The 23,334-nt window shown below is 40.9% G+C and overlaps 2 protein-coding genes across 2 annotated transcripts in view; one reads left to right on the top strand and one right to left on the bottom strand.

The window, feature by feature from the left end:
• hip1 (huntingtin interacting protein 1) overlaps positions 1-5,593 on the bottom strand; it is a 38,598-nt gene extending 33,005 nt beyond the window's left edge. Inside the window, exon 1 of the mRNA XM_062551770.1 lies at positions 5,280-5,593. Within this exon, the coding sequence (XP_062407754.1) occupies positions 5,280-5,399 (120 nt within the window). The 5' untranslated portion in view covers positions 5,400-5,593. The remainder of the gene's footprint in view (positions 1-5,279) is intronic.
• Positions 5,594-8,170: 2,577 nt separating this feature from the next.
• On the top strand, positions 8,171-22,462 carry clptm1 (CLPTM1 regulator of GABA type A receptor forward trafficking). Its single transcript, XM_062552353.1, has 14 exons — positions 8,171-8,274; positions 10,987-11,111; positions 13,255-13,378; positions 13,721-13,873; positions 14,093-14,210; positions 14,763-14,848; positions 15,401-15,521; positions 16,019-16,263; positions 20,455-20,548; positions 20,841-21,031; positions 21,145-21,240; positions 21,348-21,483; positions 21,708-21,875; positions 22,173-22,462. Exons 1-14 carry the CDS (start codon positions 8,221-8,223, stop codon positions 22,358-22,360), a joined length of 1,899 nt encoding a protein of 632 aa, XP_062408337.1. The 5' UTR covers positions 8,171-8,220; the 3' UTR covers positions 22,361-22,462.
• The last annotated feature ends 872 nt before the right edge of the window (positions 22,463-23,334 follow it).

Below are 23,334 nucleotides of genomic sequence, written 5' to 3'. Positions count from 1 at the left end.
ACCCAGACTAGTGGGTCCATGGTGCCATTAGCAGCCTAATGGAGATTTCCATCAATACCAGTGACCTGGGCATGGCTGTGAACACCCCACTCACCCTGGCATGATATTTTTAATCCAAGGCCAGACTGGGGGCACCATGGGTGAGAGAGGACTGCTACTCTTTGCCCTGTCAGGCACTTCTATGCCTTCCATCACTCCATCTCAGTGTGTGCGTCCCATCTGAGCCTCTGAAATAACGTTAAAAACATGCACACAGCAGATTTGATAGAATTATGGCAAGGGAAACAAAGAGAGATTAGCGGCAGTGAAAACACCGCAGAGAGTAGCAGGAGACAGCAGGAGGGAAGGTCACAAGAGGGAAGTTGCACTAAGACCCTGATTAGACCAAGCGTGTCAAAAGGCACATGGACAGCATAGGGTCAAGGGTGGGTGGAGAGAGGGATAGAGGGAGGGAGGAATGAAGGAAAGAGGGAAGACAAGGCAGATAAGAGGAGCTGAGAATATGCCATGGACTGCCTTGTTGAGTCCTGTAATGCCAGAGGGACACAGCCAGGCTCCTCCCCAACATTCCTCTACTGACAGAGCACAAGATCACCAACAGAGCACAGGGAGAAAGATAGCACACAGAGAGTGAGATGGAGAGAGAAGAGAGACAGAGAGAGAGAGAGAGAGAGAGAAGAGAGGGAGAATGTGGTTACATTTGTTCAATTTTACAGAATTTTGTCAGGGTAGCATGATCATGATTATACCGTATGTCTCAGTCTCCAAGTTAGGAGGACAATATTCCATTGTTAAAAGCTGCCTACCTGCATGAATAGTTGTCCGTGGCCTCTAACCAAGAGAGATGGTGCTCTTTGTGTTAGTTCTTCACATTGTGTGTGTGTGTACCTCTTATATTAATGCAAGAGTAAGAATGTTTCACACAGGATTTTTTTAGTGTTGGGTTTAGTTTGCGCATAATTTGCCACTCTTGTGGGTGCTCTGCACCATGCACACACATTCTAAATACGGGCTTGGATGGGCAGCTCTGAATAAAACATGATTTCGCATTATAACATGAACTGCTTTTCAGTTCCACAGCCATATGTTGCTGTCAGTGGCTCCACTGGCACAGCTCAGATGACAGCCAGACTACACCTAATAAAATGTCCTCACAACAAATGAATCCCCTGCAGCCTATAGGATGCAGGATATAGCACCCAGATTTTACCACCACTATGACATGTAATGCAACACAGTCTAGGGCATTCAAAATCATGACTAACAAGGAACCAATAAGGTAGCTCAGTTTATTATATAGCCTTCTGTCAAAAAGCACACATTGCCAAAAATGCTCTGCAAATACAAGATGAATACGGTAAATTACATACGTTGTGGCCCTGAAGTACAGTGTTATGATATGCTATACCAAAAATAACTAAATTAGTGACTTTTTAGAGGGCTATTTGAGGCTGTGCCATTGTGATTGTCATGACTGCCTACTTCCTATATAAATTAGAGCAGTAATCATCACTTATGTGGTTATGTGTACATTATTATAGGCCTATGAGACCACGCATGAAGTATGCAGCCACTACTCAATTCCATCGACTTACATGTAATAGGGAGAGCTAAATCCAATTCTTGCCAGAAAACTATATACTGACATTGACAGGACACTGTATTCACTAATTCAAGAAAACATGTAGACTTAAGCCTACGCATGTCTCTTGTACATACATCTTTGTGGTGACATTTGGGGGGAAAACATGAAGGAATCTAAGGAAGCTATCTAGAGCTGGCACCGTCCTGTCTGCTTGGTAGTTCTCTTTCTTCCCTTTTCACAACAATAGTCGTATGCACTGAAGGATGAAATTAGCAGTGCAAAGATTGTGGTCCTATGGTATCTGGCTATGATTTCCCAATTTACTTTCCTCAGGGAAATTCCAATAAGAGCTCATTCAACTAATTTACGATTCCTGCCTCATGCACCACTAACATTACAATGCAAACCTGAGTGCTGGCTACAAGCTGTGGGTATTTTCTGACAACATACCTAGGATATCTGTTCACCCTGCAACAGGGGCTAGGTTTGCTGTCAGAGGCAGAAGAGGTCAATGAAGAATTCAATATGCCCCCCCCCCCCCCCAGGTCTGTTGTATTTATCAGTTGTGTGTTCTCTGGAAAGCTACATCACAGTAGTACCAAGTGCACTCCCATTCACATGTCTCTAACTCTCAAACAGCGAGTCAACACACACTATTCTCATCACAGCCTAGCAATCAAAGTCTGTGTCCATAAATGAACTGATAGCCTACATCAAGTGTTTATGAATCGGAGAAATTATGATTTCCGGATCAGTGGAAGCGTTTACAAGTTAAGAAATCAAAGTGAAAGCCATGTGTTTTTGACCGAGGAGACTTTGTGCCACTTCACCCTAGCAAATTCCTTCCAGATTCGAAAGCGGAGTCTCAGCATGCACTATATTGCCACAAGTGCTACCATTCTCTTGTCATTACAGAGCATTGATGTGGACACCCTTTCATTTGCAATGCACTACATTTCAAACCACAGAGGAACCATTTTATCCCTGCAATGCATTCCAAGAAACAGAACGAGAGGAAAAGGCTCTATTAGAGCAGCCAACAGTATGGCTAAAAAACCAGCATGGAACACATTTGGCTCGGCCACATTGAACAATATATACTTCAGGAAATGATAAATATTTTGTATTTACAATCTTTCAGTCTTAGTCATCAGGAGTGCTAGTTTCAGGTAACAAAAATAGCGGTAACTGATGGGCAGTCTCCAATTACAACACATTACCTCACTGTCTTATCTGTGTTCCAGCTAACTTTATGATTCTGTGTAACAAGGTGCCAGCATTCAGGTGCACACCCGTGTTTATCAGAATTCTAAATGCAGTCGTGCTAATAGTTTATACTTCACTCTGCCTGGTCGTTCGGTTGCTAATCCATTTTGCCTGAGTAAAATCCAATTTAATGACTCTACTCTTTTCACTTAGTGCTTTTTTTTTATCTATAGAGTGAATCAGCAGAGCATCAGCACATTGTCTTTTGGCTTTAATTGCTATCAGGAAGGCTTCCATCAATACAAGCTCTTTTCAAATTATGGTCCACTGCATTCAGTGACTTGGTAAACAAGTCAATGAATATATGCATTTTTCTTACATGCAATATCCTCTCTGTCTGTAAACAATTTGGTAGTTTCAAAAACATCTCGAGATACCAATCTTCCTCCAAAACACATGGCCACAGTCATCTCAAATTTATTACGCCAAAAAAAAAGAAAAGAGAGAGAAAGAAAAATGTCAAAAGCAGAAAGCTAAATATGTGCTGAGTGCACTGTGGATTCCAGTGTGTCAGAGATCTTCCAGCCAGTGTGTGTGACCCAGTGACCAGGCCCGACAGATGGTTAGTGCGCATGCGTCTCACAACACCAGCCTCTATAATCCATGTCCCTGTCCTAGTTGTGAACGGGGGGGGGGGGGGGGGGGTGACTGAGGGGGGGTTGAAGAGGGGGGGGGGACTGAAGAGCGTGTTTATGCAATTTTTGAAAGGGGAGGTGGGAGCAGTAGGGTTGGGATATGTACACCGGTTTAGCAAAAATCCATCCCATTACCTCACAAGAAATTTACAGCTTGATTGTTTGTTTGTTTTTTATCAGTCAGTACACAGGAACGAAAAGCTTGAGAAAACAAAGGTGGACGAACTCTGCTAACTGCAGCTAACAACACCACACCAGCAATGCAGTTTGCTGCTGCTTGATTCATGTGACCTACTTTTCAGTGCTCCAGCTCCCCAGCCCAGGGAAGAATGAAGTGGGTGGGTGGGGGGAGGTAAGGGGGAATGCAAGCATGTACAATCACCATACAATTAGCCCTAGACATCACGGCTAAATTCTTTGTGTTGATAACATGAGATCTGCCATTCGCCCACATCTGATGAGGCAACAATAGGCGTTACTGACATGAGTCCTGGCTAAGCCGCCAGGCGCCGCCACCCCACCACCATCACCATACAAATACACACACGCACACACACACACACACACACAGACTTTCCTTGATTCTTGAATCTTCAGGACTGGCAGGAACCAGGTTGATTATAGGTCTACCATAAACAATCTCCTCTAACTCACACACACTTCCGCTTCACCCTTGTGGAATGCACTTTCCAAAAGCCATGTCCTGAGGCTATAAGCTTTAATGTTATACCTCCCACTACACAAAACCATTTGAACTCACTACAATGTCTTATGAGATCCCCTTCCAAGCCTATTCACATAGATGCAAGATTAAAAAGTGGACTATGCATATTGAATTTGGAATGCTTAATTATTATATGTTTATGTATATAATAGGCTAGTAAGCAAATCCATATCATAAGTAACAGGCCATATATACTGACAACGAGAAGGCTTTATAATGCTGAATATCTATTATTATCAAAAGATTCCCTAGAACTAACAATCAAAGCCATGAAAGTCTGTAACATATCTACACTAGGCCTACATAGGCACTAGGTAGGTATATAATAATAAAATAAATATGAAATAATAATAAATGCATTATTATTTATTTATCTATAGATATAGATAAATGATATTGCTTTTGGCATGTCTCAAGGGTGAATTGAGAAAATCCCAAAAGCAGTGTTAACCCATTGCAAGAGGGATGCAGCTCCTCTCAGAAACTACAAACTTGAGAACCTGGAGAAATTCCCGATTTTAGGAATAATGAAACATTTTTCAAATGTTTGTCCAGTCCATTCAGTCAGCAATGAGGAACATGGGCTACCCAACGTGTACAGTCCACTTGAGGCCATTGTCATAACATAAAGCCATTGTGAAATGAACTAGTCCACTGATATACTAGAAAACATGAAATCATAACTGGACCATATACAAAATGAATGGATGGATATTGGTAACTTTTACACTAAATCATATTTAATCATAAATTCGTGTCACCGCGTAAAGTTAGTTAGGCCTAACTGGCCGTCCATAGTAAACAAAGCACGTTTCACACCACTGGACTGAACAGAATTACGCAAATAAAGGTAACGATTACTACCTCCGATAATATATTTTTTAAAGAAACCAACACTGAAAAAATAGGGTCCTAAAAATATCCTGCGTGCGTTTCAGTTGTGTTCTGAGTTCCCATGACTGTTAGCTTACCAGAGGGAGAGATAGACTACTTTTCAAGTCGGCTCATACTCACAAATAAACCAATCTGATCAGCATAATACAAGAGTCAATTGTCGAAATCCTCTTACCTGACCGCGCTCAAAGTTCTCCTTCTCAACTTCCAAACTATTCGCACCACCGGTCCGACGACTGAGCACTTTAGGAATTGGGTTCGGTACTTGCTGCATGGAACTCTTTACGCGATCCATTATGTATTCTACTACCGCAGAAATGTGGAAACCGATTAACTATAAACAAATCACACAACATATGCAAATAAATATACACTTAGACTACACTGCTCGCAACCACAAATATCCCATGCCTTCGCCAAAATCAAAGGAGGTCATTTTTTCGGTGCACCGCCCAACTGCTCAACCACTGTTCAACACTGCTCATGTCCAAACGCATGAAGTGTATGGGCCTTTGCTCACAATCACTGATCTACAAATGATCTCCTAGATGGATACTCCTCAGTCATATGAACTGACAAGCAGCGTTATTGGACAGATGATGCAGATTGACGCTGAAATATGGCAACGCTGTTTGCCCAACACAGCGTAGTGTGTGGCTCCTCCTCACGCTGCCGATTGACTGAAATGTTAGATGCGCCCGCCCATAGCTGTTCTCGAAACGTGCTGTTGAGGATGATGTTTTGTTTGATTTAGAAAACGTTGTTGAAGGGTTTGTCAGGCATCGACTCTGCAATTAATGGTTGTGTAGAGATATGATAACCTGTGATATTCCAGCTCCACAAGCAATTACATTTTTGATACTGGGATTCAAATAGAGGAAATACACAGGAACACTATTGAAATTCCCTAATGCTGATGGTAGGCTACTGACTTATATATATATATATATATATATATCATTGCTATTGCACAGGTTTATTCGGTATTCCTGACTAAACATGATGCCTTTCAGTGATTTTCAACTGTTTTTTTTTTCTCGTGAGAACTTTATAAGAATTTGTCATCAGTATGAACAAAGTTATCACTGTAACCTGGATTTGTGGATTGTGTTAAAACCATAATTAAGAGGAGCTCACCAGGATTAAGTTTCTTACATCAATGTCATATTCACATGACTCTTGAGATTGTAAGCAGATATGACTTGAGGCCAAGAAGAAAGTTAATTATTTTTCTATTGTTATTGTGATATAGTTTCTAGTATATTGGCCATAGGGATTTTAGTTTCATAGAGGCAACACTGCCCACTGTCCAGGCCAGGGTCCCCTTCTTTGTTGTGTCTGATGTATTTGCCAGACTCTTTTACTATGGAGTCATGCTGTTGCAATACCTGCAGATGCAGATAATAGTTTGCCATTGTTTTGCTGAAATATTCAAGGAAGGAAATAGAAAACAAAAACAAAACAACAAAAGTTCTGCTCAAAATGTTGTGCCTCATCGCGCTGCGCAGCATTGTCGCCTTGTCTCCAGTTTGGTAATTTCAGTAACAAATTTAATCAAACTGAGGTGACGCTATAATGCATCGCATGCAGTTAGGATACTCAACCCTCAAGGGGAGGGGTTATGCTAAGTGGGGAACTCGCTCATCGCATCATCAATACCTCTTATCAGGATGGCCCATGCTTTGGATTCTAATGTGTCTTGTTGAGTGAGTTTCCACTGTTCATCTGTTTTATTGTGTCACATGTTCTCTTGAGCAACTAAATTTTGTGAAATTTAGTGAAATGATCACTTTAGTCCTACCAACAATACTATTGTTTTTGCACACAAGCATGTAATACTTGAGACTAATGATATGATCTATAATAATAATAATAATAATAATAATAATAATAATAATAATATGTAATAACATTACGGCCATGACCTGTGATGACTGTCTTTTGGAGGATTTAACAGAAATATTTGCCATTTTATTTATTAAAAAAAATGTGGAGTGTGTGAAAAAACCCACATTTGCTTAACTCTGTAGTGTAATGTATATATTTGTATGCATCCTTATAGTGCCACCGCCCTTCGTGGATTCTTTGATATATAAACATATGCACACAAATCACATTGGTTTAAGATAAGTTCTGTGTCATCGGCATATTACCACTCAGACCATGGAGATGAGCCTATAGTCCCCAACACACACGCACGCACGCACGCACGCACGCACGCACGCACGCACGCACGCACGCACGCACACACACACACACACACACACACACACACATACACACACACACACACACACCTGTTTTCAGACATTTACTAATAAGCTGAGTCACTTTTTGTGTTCCATTTTATATATATATATATATATATATATATATAGAAGACTATCCATCTATTTTGTTTCAATCAATAGATTGTTAGCCCAGGGTTTAGACATCCAGATATCCTTTGTTTAAAAAAGTTTTTAAAAAAAGGCAGGCTGGCTGAACAGTCAAAAGATGTCTTGCCAGGCCTATGCCTGTTGTTCCATAATTCGCCACTGGGTGTCACTGTTTGAAAACGATTGGATGACCACAAGCCTGACCTAACAGAACAACTTTTGAACATCTGGACTAATGAGGTAGATGAGAGGGAGATGTCAAAACTCGTGTTTGGCATGCATGCTTACTGATCCAATTGTCATTTATCTCATTGAACTTGGTCTTAAGCATGCGAGTTTCTGCCACAGTTTTTAGGCTATATAGGCCTAGCATTTTATGGGTCAAGGTCTAAGGCTTTTCAAAGAGAGGCTGAGCCAATACATTGTAGACTACATGAGCTGCATGAGCTTTATTTTGATGCGTAGAAGACTTAATTGCTCTTAGGCTAATTTACTGCATTTTAAAACTACACTTTCTACCTTTTCTAGGATGCACTCTTACACTCCAAAAACATGGTCATCTTTTTAATATCAAGTCAGTGCTTAAGGATTTAAGAAATTGAGCATACTTGCAATTGTTGACTTTTTGATCACTTTAAACTACAAAAATGGCCACCAAGTAAATGTGGCGTTTCATCGCAATCTCACGCGAGGCATGTGATTACATATCACCAGCAGTGTGCGACAGAGACAGGTAAGATGGCGGCGCAGGAGAACGAATCCACTGATCAAACCACCGTTAGCAACGGCGAGGTAAGCGAATAATTTAACTACACCACAGTCTATGAACGAACATACGATACTCTTTGAATAGACATCTATTTGGGCCTGCCATTGGCATTTATCGCTGTCGAAATGTTCTCACACTTGCCAAAACACATTGCAGCCACCGCCAGGATGGAAAGCCGGGTTGTGTCTGACCCCACGGAGTAGGCTAGGGGTAACAGGGAAGATTTCATTTTCACATCTCGTATGAATTAAATATATATATGTAGTCAATAAACTGGTAAACAGGATACCCACTACATTACCTTTTTCTGGAGTACGAAGACTGCCTGCCACTATTTTTACTCGAATACTCATGCGAGTATAGGTTCACTGACTAGCTAGTTAGCTGATAGCTGATAGCTGATTTAGCATGCTGGCCACAAGACTAGGATGACTTGATTTTTGTACGTTTAAAACCCTGGTTAGCATACAAGCTATCTTAGCACGGCTATCTTTCATCAGATGGCGTTTCCTTTTCATTTAGTCATGATATTTGTTCTGGGTAATCCGCTGTAACAGATACCAAACTAATTGATTATCTCTACAGCGGACTTGGCTATAACGCCATTCATACATTTTCCCAGACGTGACAAATAAAGCAATAATGGCAGAATTCTGATTAATGACTTAACATTTGTGAGCTGGGATGCTAGTAGGCTAGGTAACTTTGCTGTCTTGTTGAGTTGGCTTTGTTGCTCCATGTAACATTAACGTTGGATACCTAGGCTGGCTGGATAAGTGATTGATTACTTTAAAACATTTAGAGCACTTCGGTGATGTCTTGTATCTGGTTTGGTTTGTTAATTTTATTGTCAACTGTAGTCTTACGTGGCAGGCTTGCAAACCTGTTGTAGTTTTGGGCAAAGATAGTGCTTGATTCCAAACATTTCATTTTCTTCTAGGTAGGTTCTTCTAATAAAACGAAGTCCTTATTTTGGACTTGAATAATGCCATCACCTCACATTCTGTATGCATTGCCTCCATACCAGGGTGTCTTCAAGTGTGTTCAATTCATTCTTATTTTGTGTTGCACTCGTAACTGAACTGTAAGAATAAAATCTGTTGTGGCGTTCTCTACTCTTCTAGTCACCCTAACCAGTTTTACTGGATATGCTCCATGCTTTCTGCCCATCTCGTGATCATGAACATTTGAGTGTCAAGCCAAACTCAGGCCAAGTGTTGTTTCCATTGATCTCCACTTCTCCTTTCGAAGATGTCCTTGAATGTGTCACACATAGACTACAGTTCTAACAGGGACTGATTGACTCAGTCTATGTTGGCTTAACTCAACATGTTAAAATGCAAATGGCAAATGTGTTTTTTGGGCCCTGACTCTGTAGTCTTGTTGTACATTCATGTGTTTATTTAGTTACCATAATGTCTCACTTATTAACCAAGGTTTACACTTTATACATTGGTTTTGCAAAAGGTATTCGGCTGTGAGGTTAATACGCAGGGACTGTCTTTACATATGAAGTAAATAAATGCATTTCTATCATTTACTTTGTATAATTAAAGCATCAGTCAGTAGAGCTGTCCTGCAGTTTATGCACAAAATGTGATAATACACAGGAATGTTCCATAGCTTCATTCAAATGAATGTAAATGTGTCAAGAAGTACCATTGTTTTATGCAAAAATGCTTAATTTGCAATAGCATTTAAATACCAAACTGAAAATTAAGTTCTGCCCACTGAGCTACATAGAAGCCCATTTTCCTGCGGAGTTACTCATCAACCAAACTCCAGAGAAAAAAAAATCCACTTAAACAACCAGATCCCGGAGAAATGGTAGGATGGGATTTTGACTAGCTTCAGTGTGCCTGCAGCTAGTACAATGTACTCGGTACTTTGTAGCCTGATGTAGCCATGCACAAAATTCTATTCAGTATTTGAGTTTGGAATTGGAATAGTGGGATGTAATCATGGGATGTGTTTCAACTTTCAGCCAATATATTGGAAAACATGCCTCTGCATACAATTGGATAGACCTAACTAGTCAGAGTAACAAAATAGCGTACCCTGTATCCTGTAGTGAGAACAGCCAATGCATTCTTCTTTTTGACAAATGCCTCAATGGCTGTTTTCTGTTAGTTTTTTTTTTTTTTTTTTAGTTATTACGCTGTCATCTTGTACAACAGCCACAATAGCAACATGAACGTCTAACTACAAGCTTTTTCACAATACCAAAATTATGACTTTGATACAAAACCTGCTATAAATATCGCCATACTTCACACGGAAGCAATACCACTGCCAATCAACCTCTAGGGAAAAAAAGGACTCAGACCTGCTCCACGTCACATCATCATGTGTTGAATTTGGTGCACTTTTCTAGTGTACAGGTCAATTGTGGGTTCTTGATCGTAAATTGCCTACACATTTATTATTTTATAGTTTATTTAGTTGTGTTTTGACAGTTATCTTGACATGTCCACTAGCCTATGCGTGCAAGACATAACACTATCATTTTAATGCAGGATTGATTCTAAAAACATTGGTAGTCATATAATTTTTCTTTGCTGGAGGCCATCATGATGCCTTTACATTTCTAGTATCGGACACTGTGCAACACAATTTAGCACAACGATGTTATCTACCACTGCGCAAGTGCTAATGAAGAAAAAAAAAAAAAACCTTCCCACGCTCAATTTCATGAAATGTGGAGAGCAAGCTGATGACTTCATTTTGTTCCGCAGGTGAGCAGTAATGGCGAGGCTGCTGCTGACCAGGTCGCACAGACGGGTGAAGCTGGCCAGGATCCGCAGCAGCAGCCACAGCCGCCTCCCAACGCGTGGCAAGTCATCAAAGGTGTTCTCTTTAGGTGAGTCTAGTCAAGAATGCACACGTTCACTTTCTTTCACCTGGCAGGTGAAATTATTACATTTTTTTTTTCTACTTTATTTTTTATTTGATGAACACATACAGGAAAATAACCCATACACATGCCATACAAAGGGTAGATGACATAAAAATAACAGGTTTGGGGGGGAGTAGACATTTCCACATTTCCACATGTCCAATAACTCCAAGCGAGTCATATTGTTATGGTCTTCTGGGGCTGCTCTAAATATCTGTCAGGATCTTAGAAAGAGTTCTTAACAGTAATGTTTTCCTGCCTGAAACAACAAACTCTATTGCGTTCATTATGGCTGGAGGATGGAATTGAAAGTCATCTTTTTAGATCCCTTCAGTTCTATTATTAGGGTCCCTTTTGATAAACCATCAGTTTATCAGATTCAAGGTAAAAGTGATCGGGCGAGAATTTACTTGAAGTGTTTTGGTAAGGGGTAGTCTGTGTCCTCTGTGCAATCAACATGCTTATTAGTTTGGCTTTTAGATTCCACTTCAGACCACTGAAATATGGTACTGTTATTAAATTGTCCTTCTGCAAGTGTTTTCAGCCAGAATGTTACATTTTCAGGGTGAATAGGGGATATCATCTTTTTGATGGACCCATTTAGTAGGAATTAAATTATATAATACTTGTGTGCATTGAGCACACTACGCCACTATGAGGTAGGGCTGGGCTCATTGGTGCAACGATACACAAAAATCACAGTCCAATGTGTACCTTGGTTTTGTAGTCACAGTTTAGTTCATTTTTGGTACAGTACGCCTGTTGGTACTGCTAACCTAAAATTCACTGACAATAGTTTTGATACATGGTAGGAATAGTAATTTGAAAAGGTGTCAAATGTTTTGACATGAATTAACATTTTAGTTTTTTTAAATATGCAAAGAACCCTACTGTTGATTACTGTTCTTTGTAAAACTTCATGTAAGACTACATTGGGTACGCACCTGTATTGAACCTAACTTCCTGTACCTGAACGATGCCGTACGAATATGTGTACCTGTACACCCCTTTTGCTGGGGTTAGGGTAAATGACTGAGAAATACCCTATTAGTTAAAAGCTTGGGAACGCTTTAGCATTTATGTGTCTTTGTCTGGCTATTTTTACATTGTAGAACAAAATAGGGAAAACCCCAAACTAAACAATTATGCACATAGCTTGGCTATTAGCATGTCACTCATTGCACACAATACAGAATGTGGTCATGGTAGTTTTTGAGCCAAGAAAGAAGATTGCTTGAAGTTTATCCATGCTTTCAAAATTGCTAGTTTGTCACAAGATATTTATAAACTGTTTATCATGATTCATATCGTGTTTTCACACCCTGACCTACAATAAAGAATGTTAGAAAGCTTCTGTTTGTGGACACAGTGGATTAGATTTTTTGTCTATGTCTTACACTTAGCCAAAGAATAACAGCTAGCTAGTTATTCTCTTGTTAGTCTTTTCCATGCCTATTATTCTAGATTTCTCATCATTAGTAATGGCTGTATATTTACGTGGTGTATTTCAGGGGTGTTGGCACAATATCATATAAGAAACATCCAGGTCACTAGCTGAAGCCTTGCTTTTACATTTAGGAGTGCAGGTCTGTTTGCTGTTGTAATTGGTGTCAGGGGAAAGGCTCCCTTGACAGAATGCACTTCAGAATATGTTGCACTGTGTTGCGACATGGTCCAAGGGAATGGATATTTCCTATATCTTTGATGAAAACAACATAAAATAAAAAGAATGAAAATAACATTTGATACAAAGCAACATTTGGTATTAGAAATGAAGCCACTGTGGTGGGGTTTGTGCATTTATCTAGAACACGTTTCTGGACTTTGGATCTACTTCATTTACTACAGTGTCCATTATTCTGTGAATGATTATTCCTCCTTTGACATTCTCCTAGAAACAGTGAACTTTGCCCAATGGGCCTAAAAAGAGATATATTCCTTTCTGATTCAGTCTTAAAACTGATTGCAGATTCATTGTCTGCACAGTTTCATATGTCTTTGTTGGGATAATGGATAATAGTTTATCCTCAAATTGACTGTTGAAGCTTGGCATTGTTGTCTTACCCTTAACATTCCTGACATTCTACACCCCCCCCACCCCCCACAGGATCTTTATCATATGGGCCATCAGTAGCTGGTTCCGTCGAGGCCCTTCAACTCCAGATCCCAACACTCCGGCTGGGGCACCAAGAGTTCCCAGCCGCAACCTTTTCCCCAAGGATACCCTAATGGTAGGCTGACCCACCAGGACTTTACTTTTAAAGGAAAACTCTGGCAATTTTGCATAAATGTCATGAGTTTAGCATGATTTTCATGATTTTCATGATCAAAAATGACTGACTGCTGTAGCTGCAGGAGCAGCAACTCAAGCTAGGTTGCACAACTTTATTTATTTATGTATTTATTTATTTTGTACCTACAGTACTTTGTGACCTCAAGGAACAGAAATCTATGTCAAAATTGCCCGAGTTCCCTTTGAAGCATCCCTTGCTTACAAACAAAACAGTCCTTCACAGACTGCCATCATGAAAAGAGAGGACTCTCTGACTCTGCTCTGATTCTTTTCATTGTAGGATCTTTATGTATATCTCTCCAAAGATGAGATATTTACAGAATTCAACGACACGGAATCATTATTCTGGTACCATCAAGATCTTGTCTATGGAGACTGGACTACTGGAGACCAAGGATGCTATGAACATTACAAGGAACTGGATACACCAGAGGTAAGGGGGGATGGGGGTTTCGCATGTGGGTCTAACCAGAAAAACTGGAATATTTATCAGACTTGTATCAATGCCTGTCTGTGCTAGTCAGGTGAGCCAAATCGAGCATTCTTTTATTGTGAGGTGTTTACGGAGATGACTTGATCTATTGTATTGTATTGTATTGCATTGCATTGCATTGCGTAATGGTTGTTGCTTTACTTAACCTTTCTGTTACAGCATCTCCAGCAGAATGGCTCTCTCTATATTCATATCTACTTCACCAAAAGTGGCTTTCATCCAGACCCCAAGCGCAAGGGCCAGTATCGCCGGCTGGCTACTGTCCATTCCTCTCGAAGTAAGCCGCCACTCTCCTTTCTTAGAGTTCTCTGTGAAGCATGGTTCTGAAGCCAATCCCATTTCTATTTTCTACCCCTACCCCCTCCCCTATACCTTTCCCCTTGCCCTTGCTCATACCCCTCCGTTGGCAGTGTGCCTCTGAAAAATCTTCATTTGGAAGGGTATATAGCCCTACCACTTTCCCCTACCCCTCTGCCTTAACGGAAATTGGGACATCCCTACCCCTACACGTGAACGTGCAAAGCGGAGGGGTAGGGGAAAGGGGTAGAGCGAAGGGGTGTAATGGGATTGGGCCTTAGTCTCCTAACCTAAACCAAGCTGGTCATGGCAACCACTAATTAAATTAGTGCTTGTCCTGAGTCAGCAAGGCCTAAAGGAGAAGTTGTCCCATAGATCAGCATGCAAATGAATGACCATTAACGAGTGCCATAAAGTCAAAGATGGGGAATAAAGAGACAAGATATGCGTCTTTGTTTAGCCTGGCCACAAAAGTATAAAAAATTTTTTTGACATACAAGTAATTTTAAAATCTAACTCAATCAAATTTCAGTGCTGAATAAGTTCAAACGGAGGAAGTTTATGAAGACCAAGAATCTCTTGACTGGAGAGACAGAAGCAGATCCAGAGATGATCAAAGTAAGTAAAAGCCAACCACACCCTTTAAAGAGCAACAATATGGATGACAAGACAATCTATAATATGGATGTCAAAAGTTTCACGCTAAAGCAGATTTATTAAACAAAATCAAGATAATGTCCGTAGACACAGTTTTGGGCACCGTTCTCACTCAACCAAAAGCGTATTTCCTCTACCTGTCATTCCTTCCCCTGTTTTGTTCTCTCCCCGACCTCTAGCTCGCCTGGGTGGCCCATCACAGGCGTTTTCTTTGTTTATAATATCCATTGAGTCTGTGTCAGGATCCACACCATTCATTGACCTGTTTACCCTCTGTTACCCCACTTCCGGTTATTGCTTTATAGATGCGGGAGTTATTTCTCACAATATGTTTCTGGGCTAGTTATCATTTTTGTCTTTCTGAGAATCTAGTTCCTTCACCATTTATCTACAGTATGCTTTATAGGGCTTTCCAACCTGCGAGATGCTCTTAAAGTTCAGAATGCTCATGAGGAGACTATGTTCCTGATGGTGTTGTATGTTAAACCATATTTTGATTGGTCTTGTCCCCAGCGTGCAGAAAGCCACGGACCTGTGGAGATCATCTCCCATTGGCACCCCAACCTCACCATCAACATGGTGGACGACCACACAGCGTGGGTCAAAGGGTCTGTCCCCCCTCCTCTTGACCAGCGTAAGCCTCGCCACATCTACATGCCTTTAATTGCCTCCACACAGTTGTGTCTCTGCTCCTAAAATAGGGTTCAGAGTTCAGACCAAAGATTCCTGACGAGACGAGCCGCGACGTTCTAAAACCTTGCAACTGTGACTCAACGTGTTTAATGATCTGCGACGGCTTGCGACGGCTTACAACTACGTGCAACTTCTAATGCACACCGCTGCAACTCAGTCTCCGTCGCGTCGGGAATCTTTGGTGTAAATTGGGCTTAACAGGGAAGCTACACCAGGCATGTAACTGAAGCGTTTTGTTTGCGTTGCGGCTGCTGCAACAATATGCTTCAACTGTAATCAATGGAAGTAGCTACACCAGATGAGATGCATACGTTAAAAAATAAATTAAAAAATAGTAGACTAGTCTTAAGTTTTTTATGCGTCGTGAACGGAACGCTTCAGTTACGTGGCCAATGTAGTTTCAAGACTCAAGAGCCTCCATGTCCACGTTTATTACAGATGTGAAGTTCGATGCGGTCAGTGGAGACTATTACCCCATAGTCTACTTCAATGACTACTGGAACCTGCAGAAAGACTACGACCCCATCAACGAGACCCTGCAGAAGTTGCCCCTGCGCCTCACATACTGCCCGCTGTCTCTGTGGCGCTGGCAGCTGTATGCCGCCCAGAATGCCCGTTCTCCATGGAACTTCCTGGGCGAGGAGACTTATGACCAGTCCGACGAGGACCAAGATTCTGTTAAGGTGGGTTACTTTAGCCATTTGTCCTGTGCGTTAGAACTTCAGTAGGCCTTTACTAATAAGCCATTTGGCACTTGAGCTGTCACACAGGTTTTCTAACTACTTTAAAGGTGTTCCGAGCAACCATTTCAGTTTAAAACTGGACAGCCTTGACAAAATGTCAAAAATGCCCATGGATTATGTTTACTAACCTCATAATACCACTTTGTAGAGCTGAGTCACTGTACAGTTAAGACCAATCCTGTAGTTTGTAGTACGCCCGTTGGTTGACATTTATAATAGGCCTATCTGGTAACTGAAAAAGTTTGAGTGTTTACATGAAGACCTTTATAGGGTCTGTTAACCTTGATTTGTAAGCATAACTTACAAATTATATTATTTCATGCTGATGGCGTAATAACAATAGTGGTAGGTAACAACAAGGTCTTGTTCAATCATAAATGGTTCAGTGTTTCCCACAGATTAGAAGGCAATGTGTGGTGGTCGCCCCATGTCTTGGTCGGGGGGGGGGGGGGGGTGCAGGGTGCACGGTGCACCCATATTTTTCATTGCATCGCCTTTTTATCACTCTCCTGTCATATAGGCCTAATGTGAATGATTTTTTAACAAGATGTAAAGCTTAAAGTGTGTGTTTATTTGAAACACATACTCTATGTAATTATGAATAATTACTCTATTATAGGCCTACATTCTGATATTCATAACAGCAATCTTTATGCAGATTATGGCCTAGGCCTACTATTCATATTATAACTCCACTGGTTGAAGCCTCAAAATATTGTAAGTAGCAGGCTAAGTTTATCATACTCTACTGGTTGGACTGTTCAGTTTCTGTTCAGGTAAGCTAATACTTTTTCTCCTTGGGACAGGCCCCTTTAAGTCTTGGAGTTGAAAAACTAGTATTGAGATGGTCAGTCAACTTGAATGCAAGAGTTTTAATCAAATGTCTGCAGCATATAGTCTACTAATGATGCTAAACGGATCTAACAGTAATTTAGCTAATAATCGTCTTCTGTGCGTCATTGCGTTCACGATTGTGAATGTTTTATCTAGATTAAATGTGCATGCATGTCGAGGGCGGGTGAGCGCGCACGAGAGCAGGCCAAGGAGAATGAGTTTACTTCTACCAGAGAGGGTTAAAGCGGATCTTTGCTTCTACTGTTTGGAAAAGTTGCACGCATAGTCCACAAAGGTTGCGGAAGAACTTTATGCTTCACCCGAGCAGCGTGATGTGCTTCAGTGCGACCACGCTTCCAGGGATGATATCGTTGGTTTTCATGGAGACAGACGGTGTGCACGGAAGGCAGGGGCTGTGTGTGTTTGTGTGTATGAGAGACAGATGATTGACAGAGAGGGAGAGCAGGGTAAGGAAATTCAGTTTAACCAATGCTGCGTGTTTTTCAATAGCGTTAATAAATAAATAAATAAAAAAGAATAACGAAACGCAATATGTGGCGGCCGGTGCTGAATCTGTGGCGCACCGCCACAAATTAGTCTATGTGTGGGAAACACTGATGGTTTCATGCTGCCAGTAGCCTGCAGTCTATACACCATCCTAGTCAAAAGGTTTGGTTAGTTCTGTGATGGATGGGACAGGGTGTAGTGGTAGACCAAAGTGACCCGAATCTGCATGAGATCATGTAGACTGAAATCTTCTGAGCCTTCTAGCCAGGCTTGCATATGCGCAAAATTGTCTACCTTTCCGTCAGCCGCCTTATTGACTCACCACATGTCATATTTACACTGGTGCACTTCCCATCTTGACCGAAACGTTATCTACGGTACTTCAAAAGTATTAAAAATGATCACCCTAGCCATTTAGTTTAGCCATTAGTTCTGTTGTACAAACCATTGAGTTGCTGTTACTAAGTGTGACAGCTTCTATGCGGTCTATGAAGCATTAGGCTGACATGCGGTAATGTTTTACTAACGAGGTTTCTTTGCGTGCTGGTCTGCAGAATGCAATTTGCAGCATGTGCAGTGCCAGTGTACCGTGTGTAACTACCCACTGGCTATAGCTTAAAATCAGTGACTCCACGTCTCGTACTGATGTCCAATATCCATTTATTTTGTCGTTGGAACACCGTGAAAACTAGGACAAACAAACGGACAAACATACAAAACAATTTTACGCATATCACCACAAAAAGCAATACATACTTAATCCTTAAAAGTATACATATACATAAAACAGTTCATTACCGTGTGCGCCTGATAACCAGCAGTAGAATTCGACACTTGAAATTCGCATTCATGCGGTCTCATACTTAGTCCATTGTTTAGTCCATGGCGAACGCTAATGCGTCCGGGTCAAATAAGCAAAGGTCACATGAAACACACCTTCCCAATTAAGAACATTACACATTATGAATTCATTCTTCCTTATCAAAATACATACATGATACATACATAATACAACGACCCAACTCTTACATACAATATATAATGAATTTGTTTAAAATATTTTATTGCTTCCCCACTCTCCAATTGACCATTCAGCGTCAGCTACACCGTGGCTAGTTCTTTCAGTTGTCATTTTGTAATCAGAAATATCTGATAATATTTGAATAAGATTCAAATCAGACAGTCAAATGGTTTAAATGTCAATCTGTATCTACATAACATTTCTGCGCAATTGCGTTGCTAAGGGTTTCTTGAGTGTGCATAAATCCAGGAGTGAAATTATACTGTTTTGTGGCTGGCAATATCAAGCCTTGAAATTTCCAAGATGGTGGACAGATTTGAAATGCAAGAGCTTGACCGACCAGTTCCAAAGATGTCCTAATAGTGGAATTGGCAAATGACCAAAATTTAACTGCTCTACCTGAAGATTGGGTCTCAATCATCATTCTGAGCCTCTCACATCAGTCACAGATGTCACCCATCGTTAGCTTGAAATAAACGATTGTCATTCACTCAGATGAGGTAGAATTGTCACTTGTTTGTTTTAAATCGTAGCTGATGCAGTCATAATTTTCTATGCTGTGAGAAAGATGTTTAAGATGACCAATCAGTCTAATTCAGGGGTTCTTAACCTTTCTGATCTCGAGGCCCAATTTTTAAAGTACAAAGTGGCCCGAGGCCCATTCAATATTACACCCCCCCCCCCCGACATGTACACACACAATGCAGTATAACATATAGAATTATTTTAATTTAAATTATAATTATGACAAAGTAATTTCTTGTTGTAGAAGATAAATTCGTTAAGAAATACGGTTAATATGATGCTGTTTAATTCATTTATAAATGGTGCACTGTCACTTTAAGACTCTTGCCGGCTCCATTCAGTAGCTGCAGTGCCCTCTCACAGTAGATTGCTCAGGAGTGAGACTGTGTTGTGTTTGCGTTTTTCGTTTCTTATAAAAAAAAGGAGATATCAGTTATCAACGATGACAAGCCAGCTGGCGCTCTCTCTCCTTTTCATGCGCGCTCAAACTCGTTCCCAATTAGCTACGTTATGAGTAACGTTATGAGTAACATAATTAGATTTGCTGCAATAGAGATTTCAAACATCTATGCATCATCTCTATGTATCAAACATCTCTATACATGCTGTTTTGATATTGACATTGTAAATGTAAACGTTCTCTAAGAAGAGTGTAGTAATGTAAGCACAACGTCGTTGCTGAAAAAAAAAAAATAAAATAGCGAATAGCCAATGATAGCCTAAGTGTGGCGGATCTATGATAAACTAATGCATGCTTGGCGGGCCGAATTAAAGTGCGTGGCGGGGCGCAGTTGGTTTGGACACCCCTGAAGGCAGTCCCGCGGCCCTTGCGGCCCACAGTTGCAAAACTGAAAGTTTGTTGCGGCCCTCGGTGGGTTGCTGGCGGCCCAGGTTTGGGCCGCGGCCCTATGGTTAAGAATCACTGGTCTAATTAACAATTAACTGTTTGATCAGTGCACTCTGCTGCTTCTTCCATATGATTCCACTAGCAAAACAACTTAGTCTCTGCCTTGTCCCCATGGCTGGTGGACTTTTGCATACAAATATACTTTTTTTTTCACAGCTCTCTGTTCAATTTAAGTTTAGTAGAATCAGAACCTTAATGTTAATGTAATTATTAACACCTCGGCCTGCCATATATTTCATGTTAAAAAATGGCTGCTTTGAAAAAGGTCCATTCTTTTCAGAACCTCTTTTGGCTCAGTTTGTTGTTCTGCAGCTGTTAATGATGAGTCTCTCCACAGGTGGCCTTGCTGGAGACCAATCCCTATCTGTTGGGTCTGACCATTGTCGTCTCCATAGTTCACAGTATCTTTGAGTTCCTGGCTTTCAAAAATGGTGAGTGATTATTAGTTGGATCTCAAAACTACAATATGTAAACCTAGTGTGTGTTTGAGAAGATCAGATATTGTTTCTCATCTTCAAAGATACTATTAAAAATGCCTAATTCCAAAAAATATGCCTCGAAGGAGGTACAACAAATGCATGCTATCGATCATACTGCAGATATTGAATATTGTCCTGATTTAGGCTAAATGATGCTTGGTATAACCTAGTATGACTGTAATTGTGGCTATTTCTGGGTGCATTTAGTCAATTACACTCTCAATCCTCCTCCATGTCTCTACAGACATCCAATTTTGGAACAGCCGACAGTCCCTGGAGGGTCTGTCAGTTCGCTCTATCATATTCGGGGTGTTTCAGTCCCTAGTGGTACTGCTCTACATCCTGGACAACGAGACCAACTTTGTGGTGCAGGTCAGCGTGTTCATTGGCCTGCTCATCGACTTCTGGAAGATCACAAAAGTCATGGATGTCAAAGTAAGTGGCCCTCACATCTGCCAATAGTGTGGTTGTCATATCATCTCACTGTTGTGGGAACTGCAAGTTCTCGTCATTGGTTCTGGTTTTAAGCTGATGTTTGTCATTTGCAGCTGGACAGAGAGAACAAGATTGCTGGAGTAATCCCACGACTCGTATTCAAAGACAAGTCCACATATGTGCAGTCATCCACCAAACAATATGATGATGTAAGTTCTTGTAAAGAAACCCAGTTGAACTGCACACTCATTTGAGGCAAAACACACGAACTTCGTTGTGTGCAGCAAGTCTAAACCTGACTTTACTCTTGTCACAGATGGCTTTCAAGTACCTGTCGTGGTTCCTGTACCCCCTCTTTGGGTGTTATGCTGTCTACAGCCTGCTGTACGTGGAACACAAAGGCTGGTACTCGTGGGTACTAAGCATGCTTTATGGGTTCCTGTTAACGTTTGGTGAGTAACTTTCTCTTTTTTTTTCTTTTTTTTTAACCACAAATCAAACTTAATTCAGAACAGTTGCCTCGTAAACCATGAAAAGTTATGTGACCACTTACAAAGAAGACCTATTCTCACAACACAGAATATCATGGAGACTGTTTTTGGTGGTGGTTATCTTAGTTTATTTTGTGAGCTTATTCTCATTATATCCTTTCCTTGTGTATTTGCCCCCTCTACAGGTTTCATTACCATGACCCCACAGCTCTTCATTAACTATAAGATGAAATCTGTGGCCCACCTCCCATGGAGGATGCTTACCTATAAGGCACTCAACACTTTCATTGATGACCTGTTTGCCTTCGTCATCAAGATGCCCATGATGTACAGAATAGGATGTCTAAGAGATGGTGAGTATTGGACGATATATGCCCCAGTGATATTGTAATTATGGCATTTTCTCTTGCCATGGTGTTTTTTGTCTGGTTTTCTGAATATATTTAGGACGAGTTACCTTGTGATTATCGTGTGGTCTCCACCTACGACATCACTGGCAAGAAGGCAAAAATGGGACACTTGAGAACTTTGTGTCCATAGATTTCTCTTGTATGGTTAGAGTTTTGGAATGTTTTGGGTGCTCTTAATGTCCAGGCTGCAAAATGACAACATGCTTTGTCTCCCCCCTCCCTCCCTCCCTCCATCAACAGACGTAGTGTTCTTCATCTATCTGTACCAGCGCTGGATCTACAGAGTGGATCCCAACCGTGTCAATGAGTTTGGCACCAGTGGAGTGGACCCAAAGGACAAGGACAAGGACAGCACGGCGCAGGCCTCCGACAACGGGCCCACGCCCGCCATCACAGAGAAAGCAGAGGAGGAGAAGAAGAATGATTAAGCGCACACCCTGTTCACCTTCCCCCTTCACCCCCTCAGGCGAAGGTGGAGTCAGCATCAAGGCTAAAATTCTTGTGTCTGTTTGCCAGGGGTGGAAACTGGAGTATATGGTATTCTATAATTGACTGCAAAAAAAAAGAAAACAACAAACAACAAAAGTGAAAAAAATCTGTTCAACTTTGTTATTCTTTCATGTGGGATCCACAGCAAAAGAATCATATTTAATGTAGACTTCCTAATTACTTTTATTTTCCAAAATGTTTCCATATTTTTGCAGTTTAAGTGAAGTAAAAAAAAATGTGATGTACTGTTTTACATATTGTTGGGATGGTGATAAAAGGGGTGGGGGGGGGGGGTGGGGGTGGGGTTGGGGTAACTAATGGAACCTAGCCCATTTGAGATGGGGAACATGGGGTGATCGCAGTACATATCAGCAAATTATAGAGGAAAAAAAACCTTGCAGAAAATACAAAGCGTCAAGCAACTTTGCTATTTTTATGTGGATTCCTTGTGATTTCTTTTTTTCCTCCATTCCATGTGTGAGCGCTGTGTTGTGGGGTACTGGGGAGAGATGCATGAGGCGAAGCGGGTGGGGGACAGGCTCCTGTGCTGTGATGCACTAACTGACCTGATCCAAATGTTGCTCGCAGAAGATTGTGACTACCCTCATTTTTAAAACAAAATGGTTGATGTTCCAGACTTGAACAACAAAAAAAAAAATAACAGCCTTGTAGGTATTAATATATATTAATATTATTAATAATGATAACATGATTTTTTTTCTTTTTTTGGTCACTTTTTTAATGTTCTGAAAAGTGTACAGAATCTCAGCTTGTAAACTTAATTGCATTGATGTCAAAATTGTCTAGCAATAGTTGATATGTCAGTTTCATTGACCAGGAATTTTGATTTTGAAATGTTCCTCCATATGTTCACACTCCATTGCAGGACCATGTTGACCGATAACAGAACAGC

Source organism: Sardina pilchardus, chromosome 13, assembly GCF_963854185.1.
Source record: "Sardina pilchardus chromosome 13, fSarPil1.1, whole genome shotgun sequence".
NCBI classification, from domain to species: Eukaryota; Metazoa; Chordata; class Actinopteri; order Clupeiformes; family Clupeidae; genus Sardina; species Sardina pilchardus.
The sequence above is the reverse complement of the archived record's forward strand: the minus strand, read 5'-3'. Positions and strand labels throughout refer to the sequence as shown.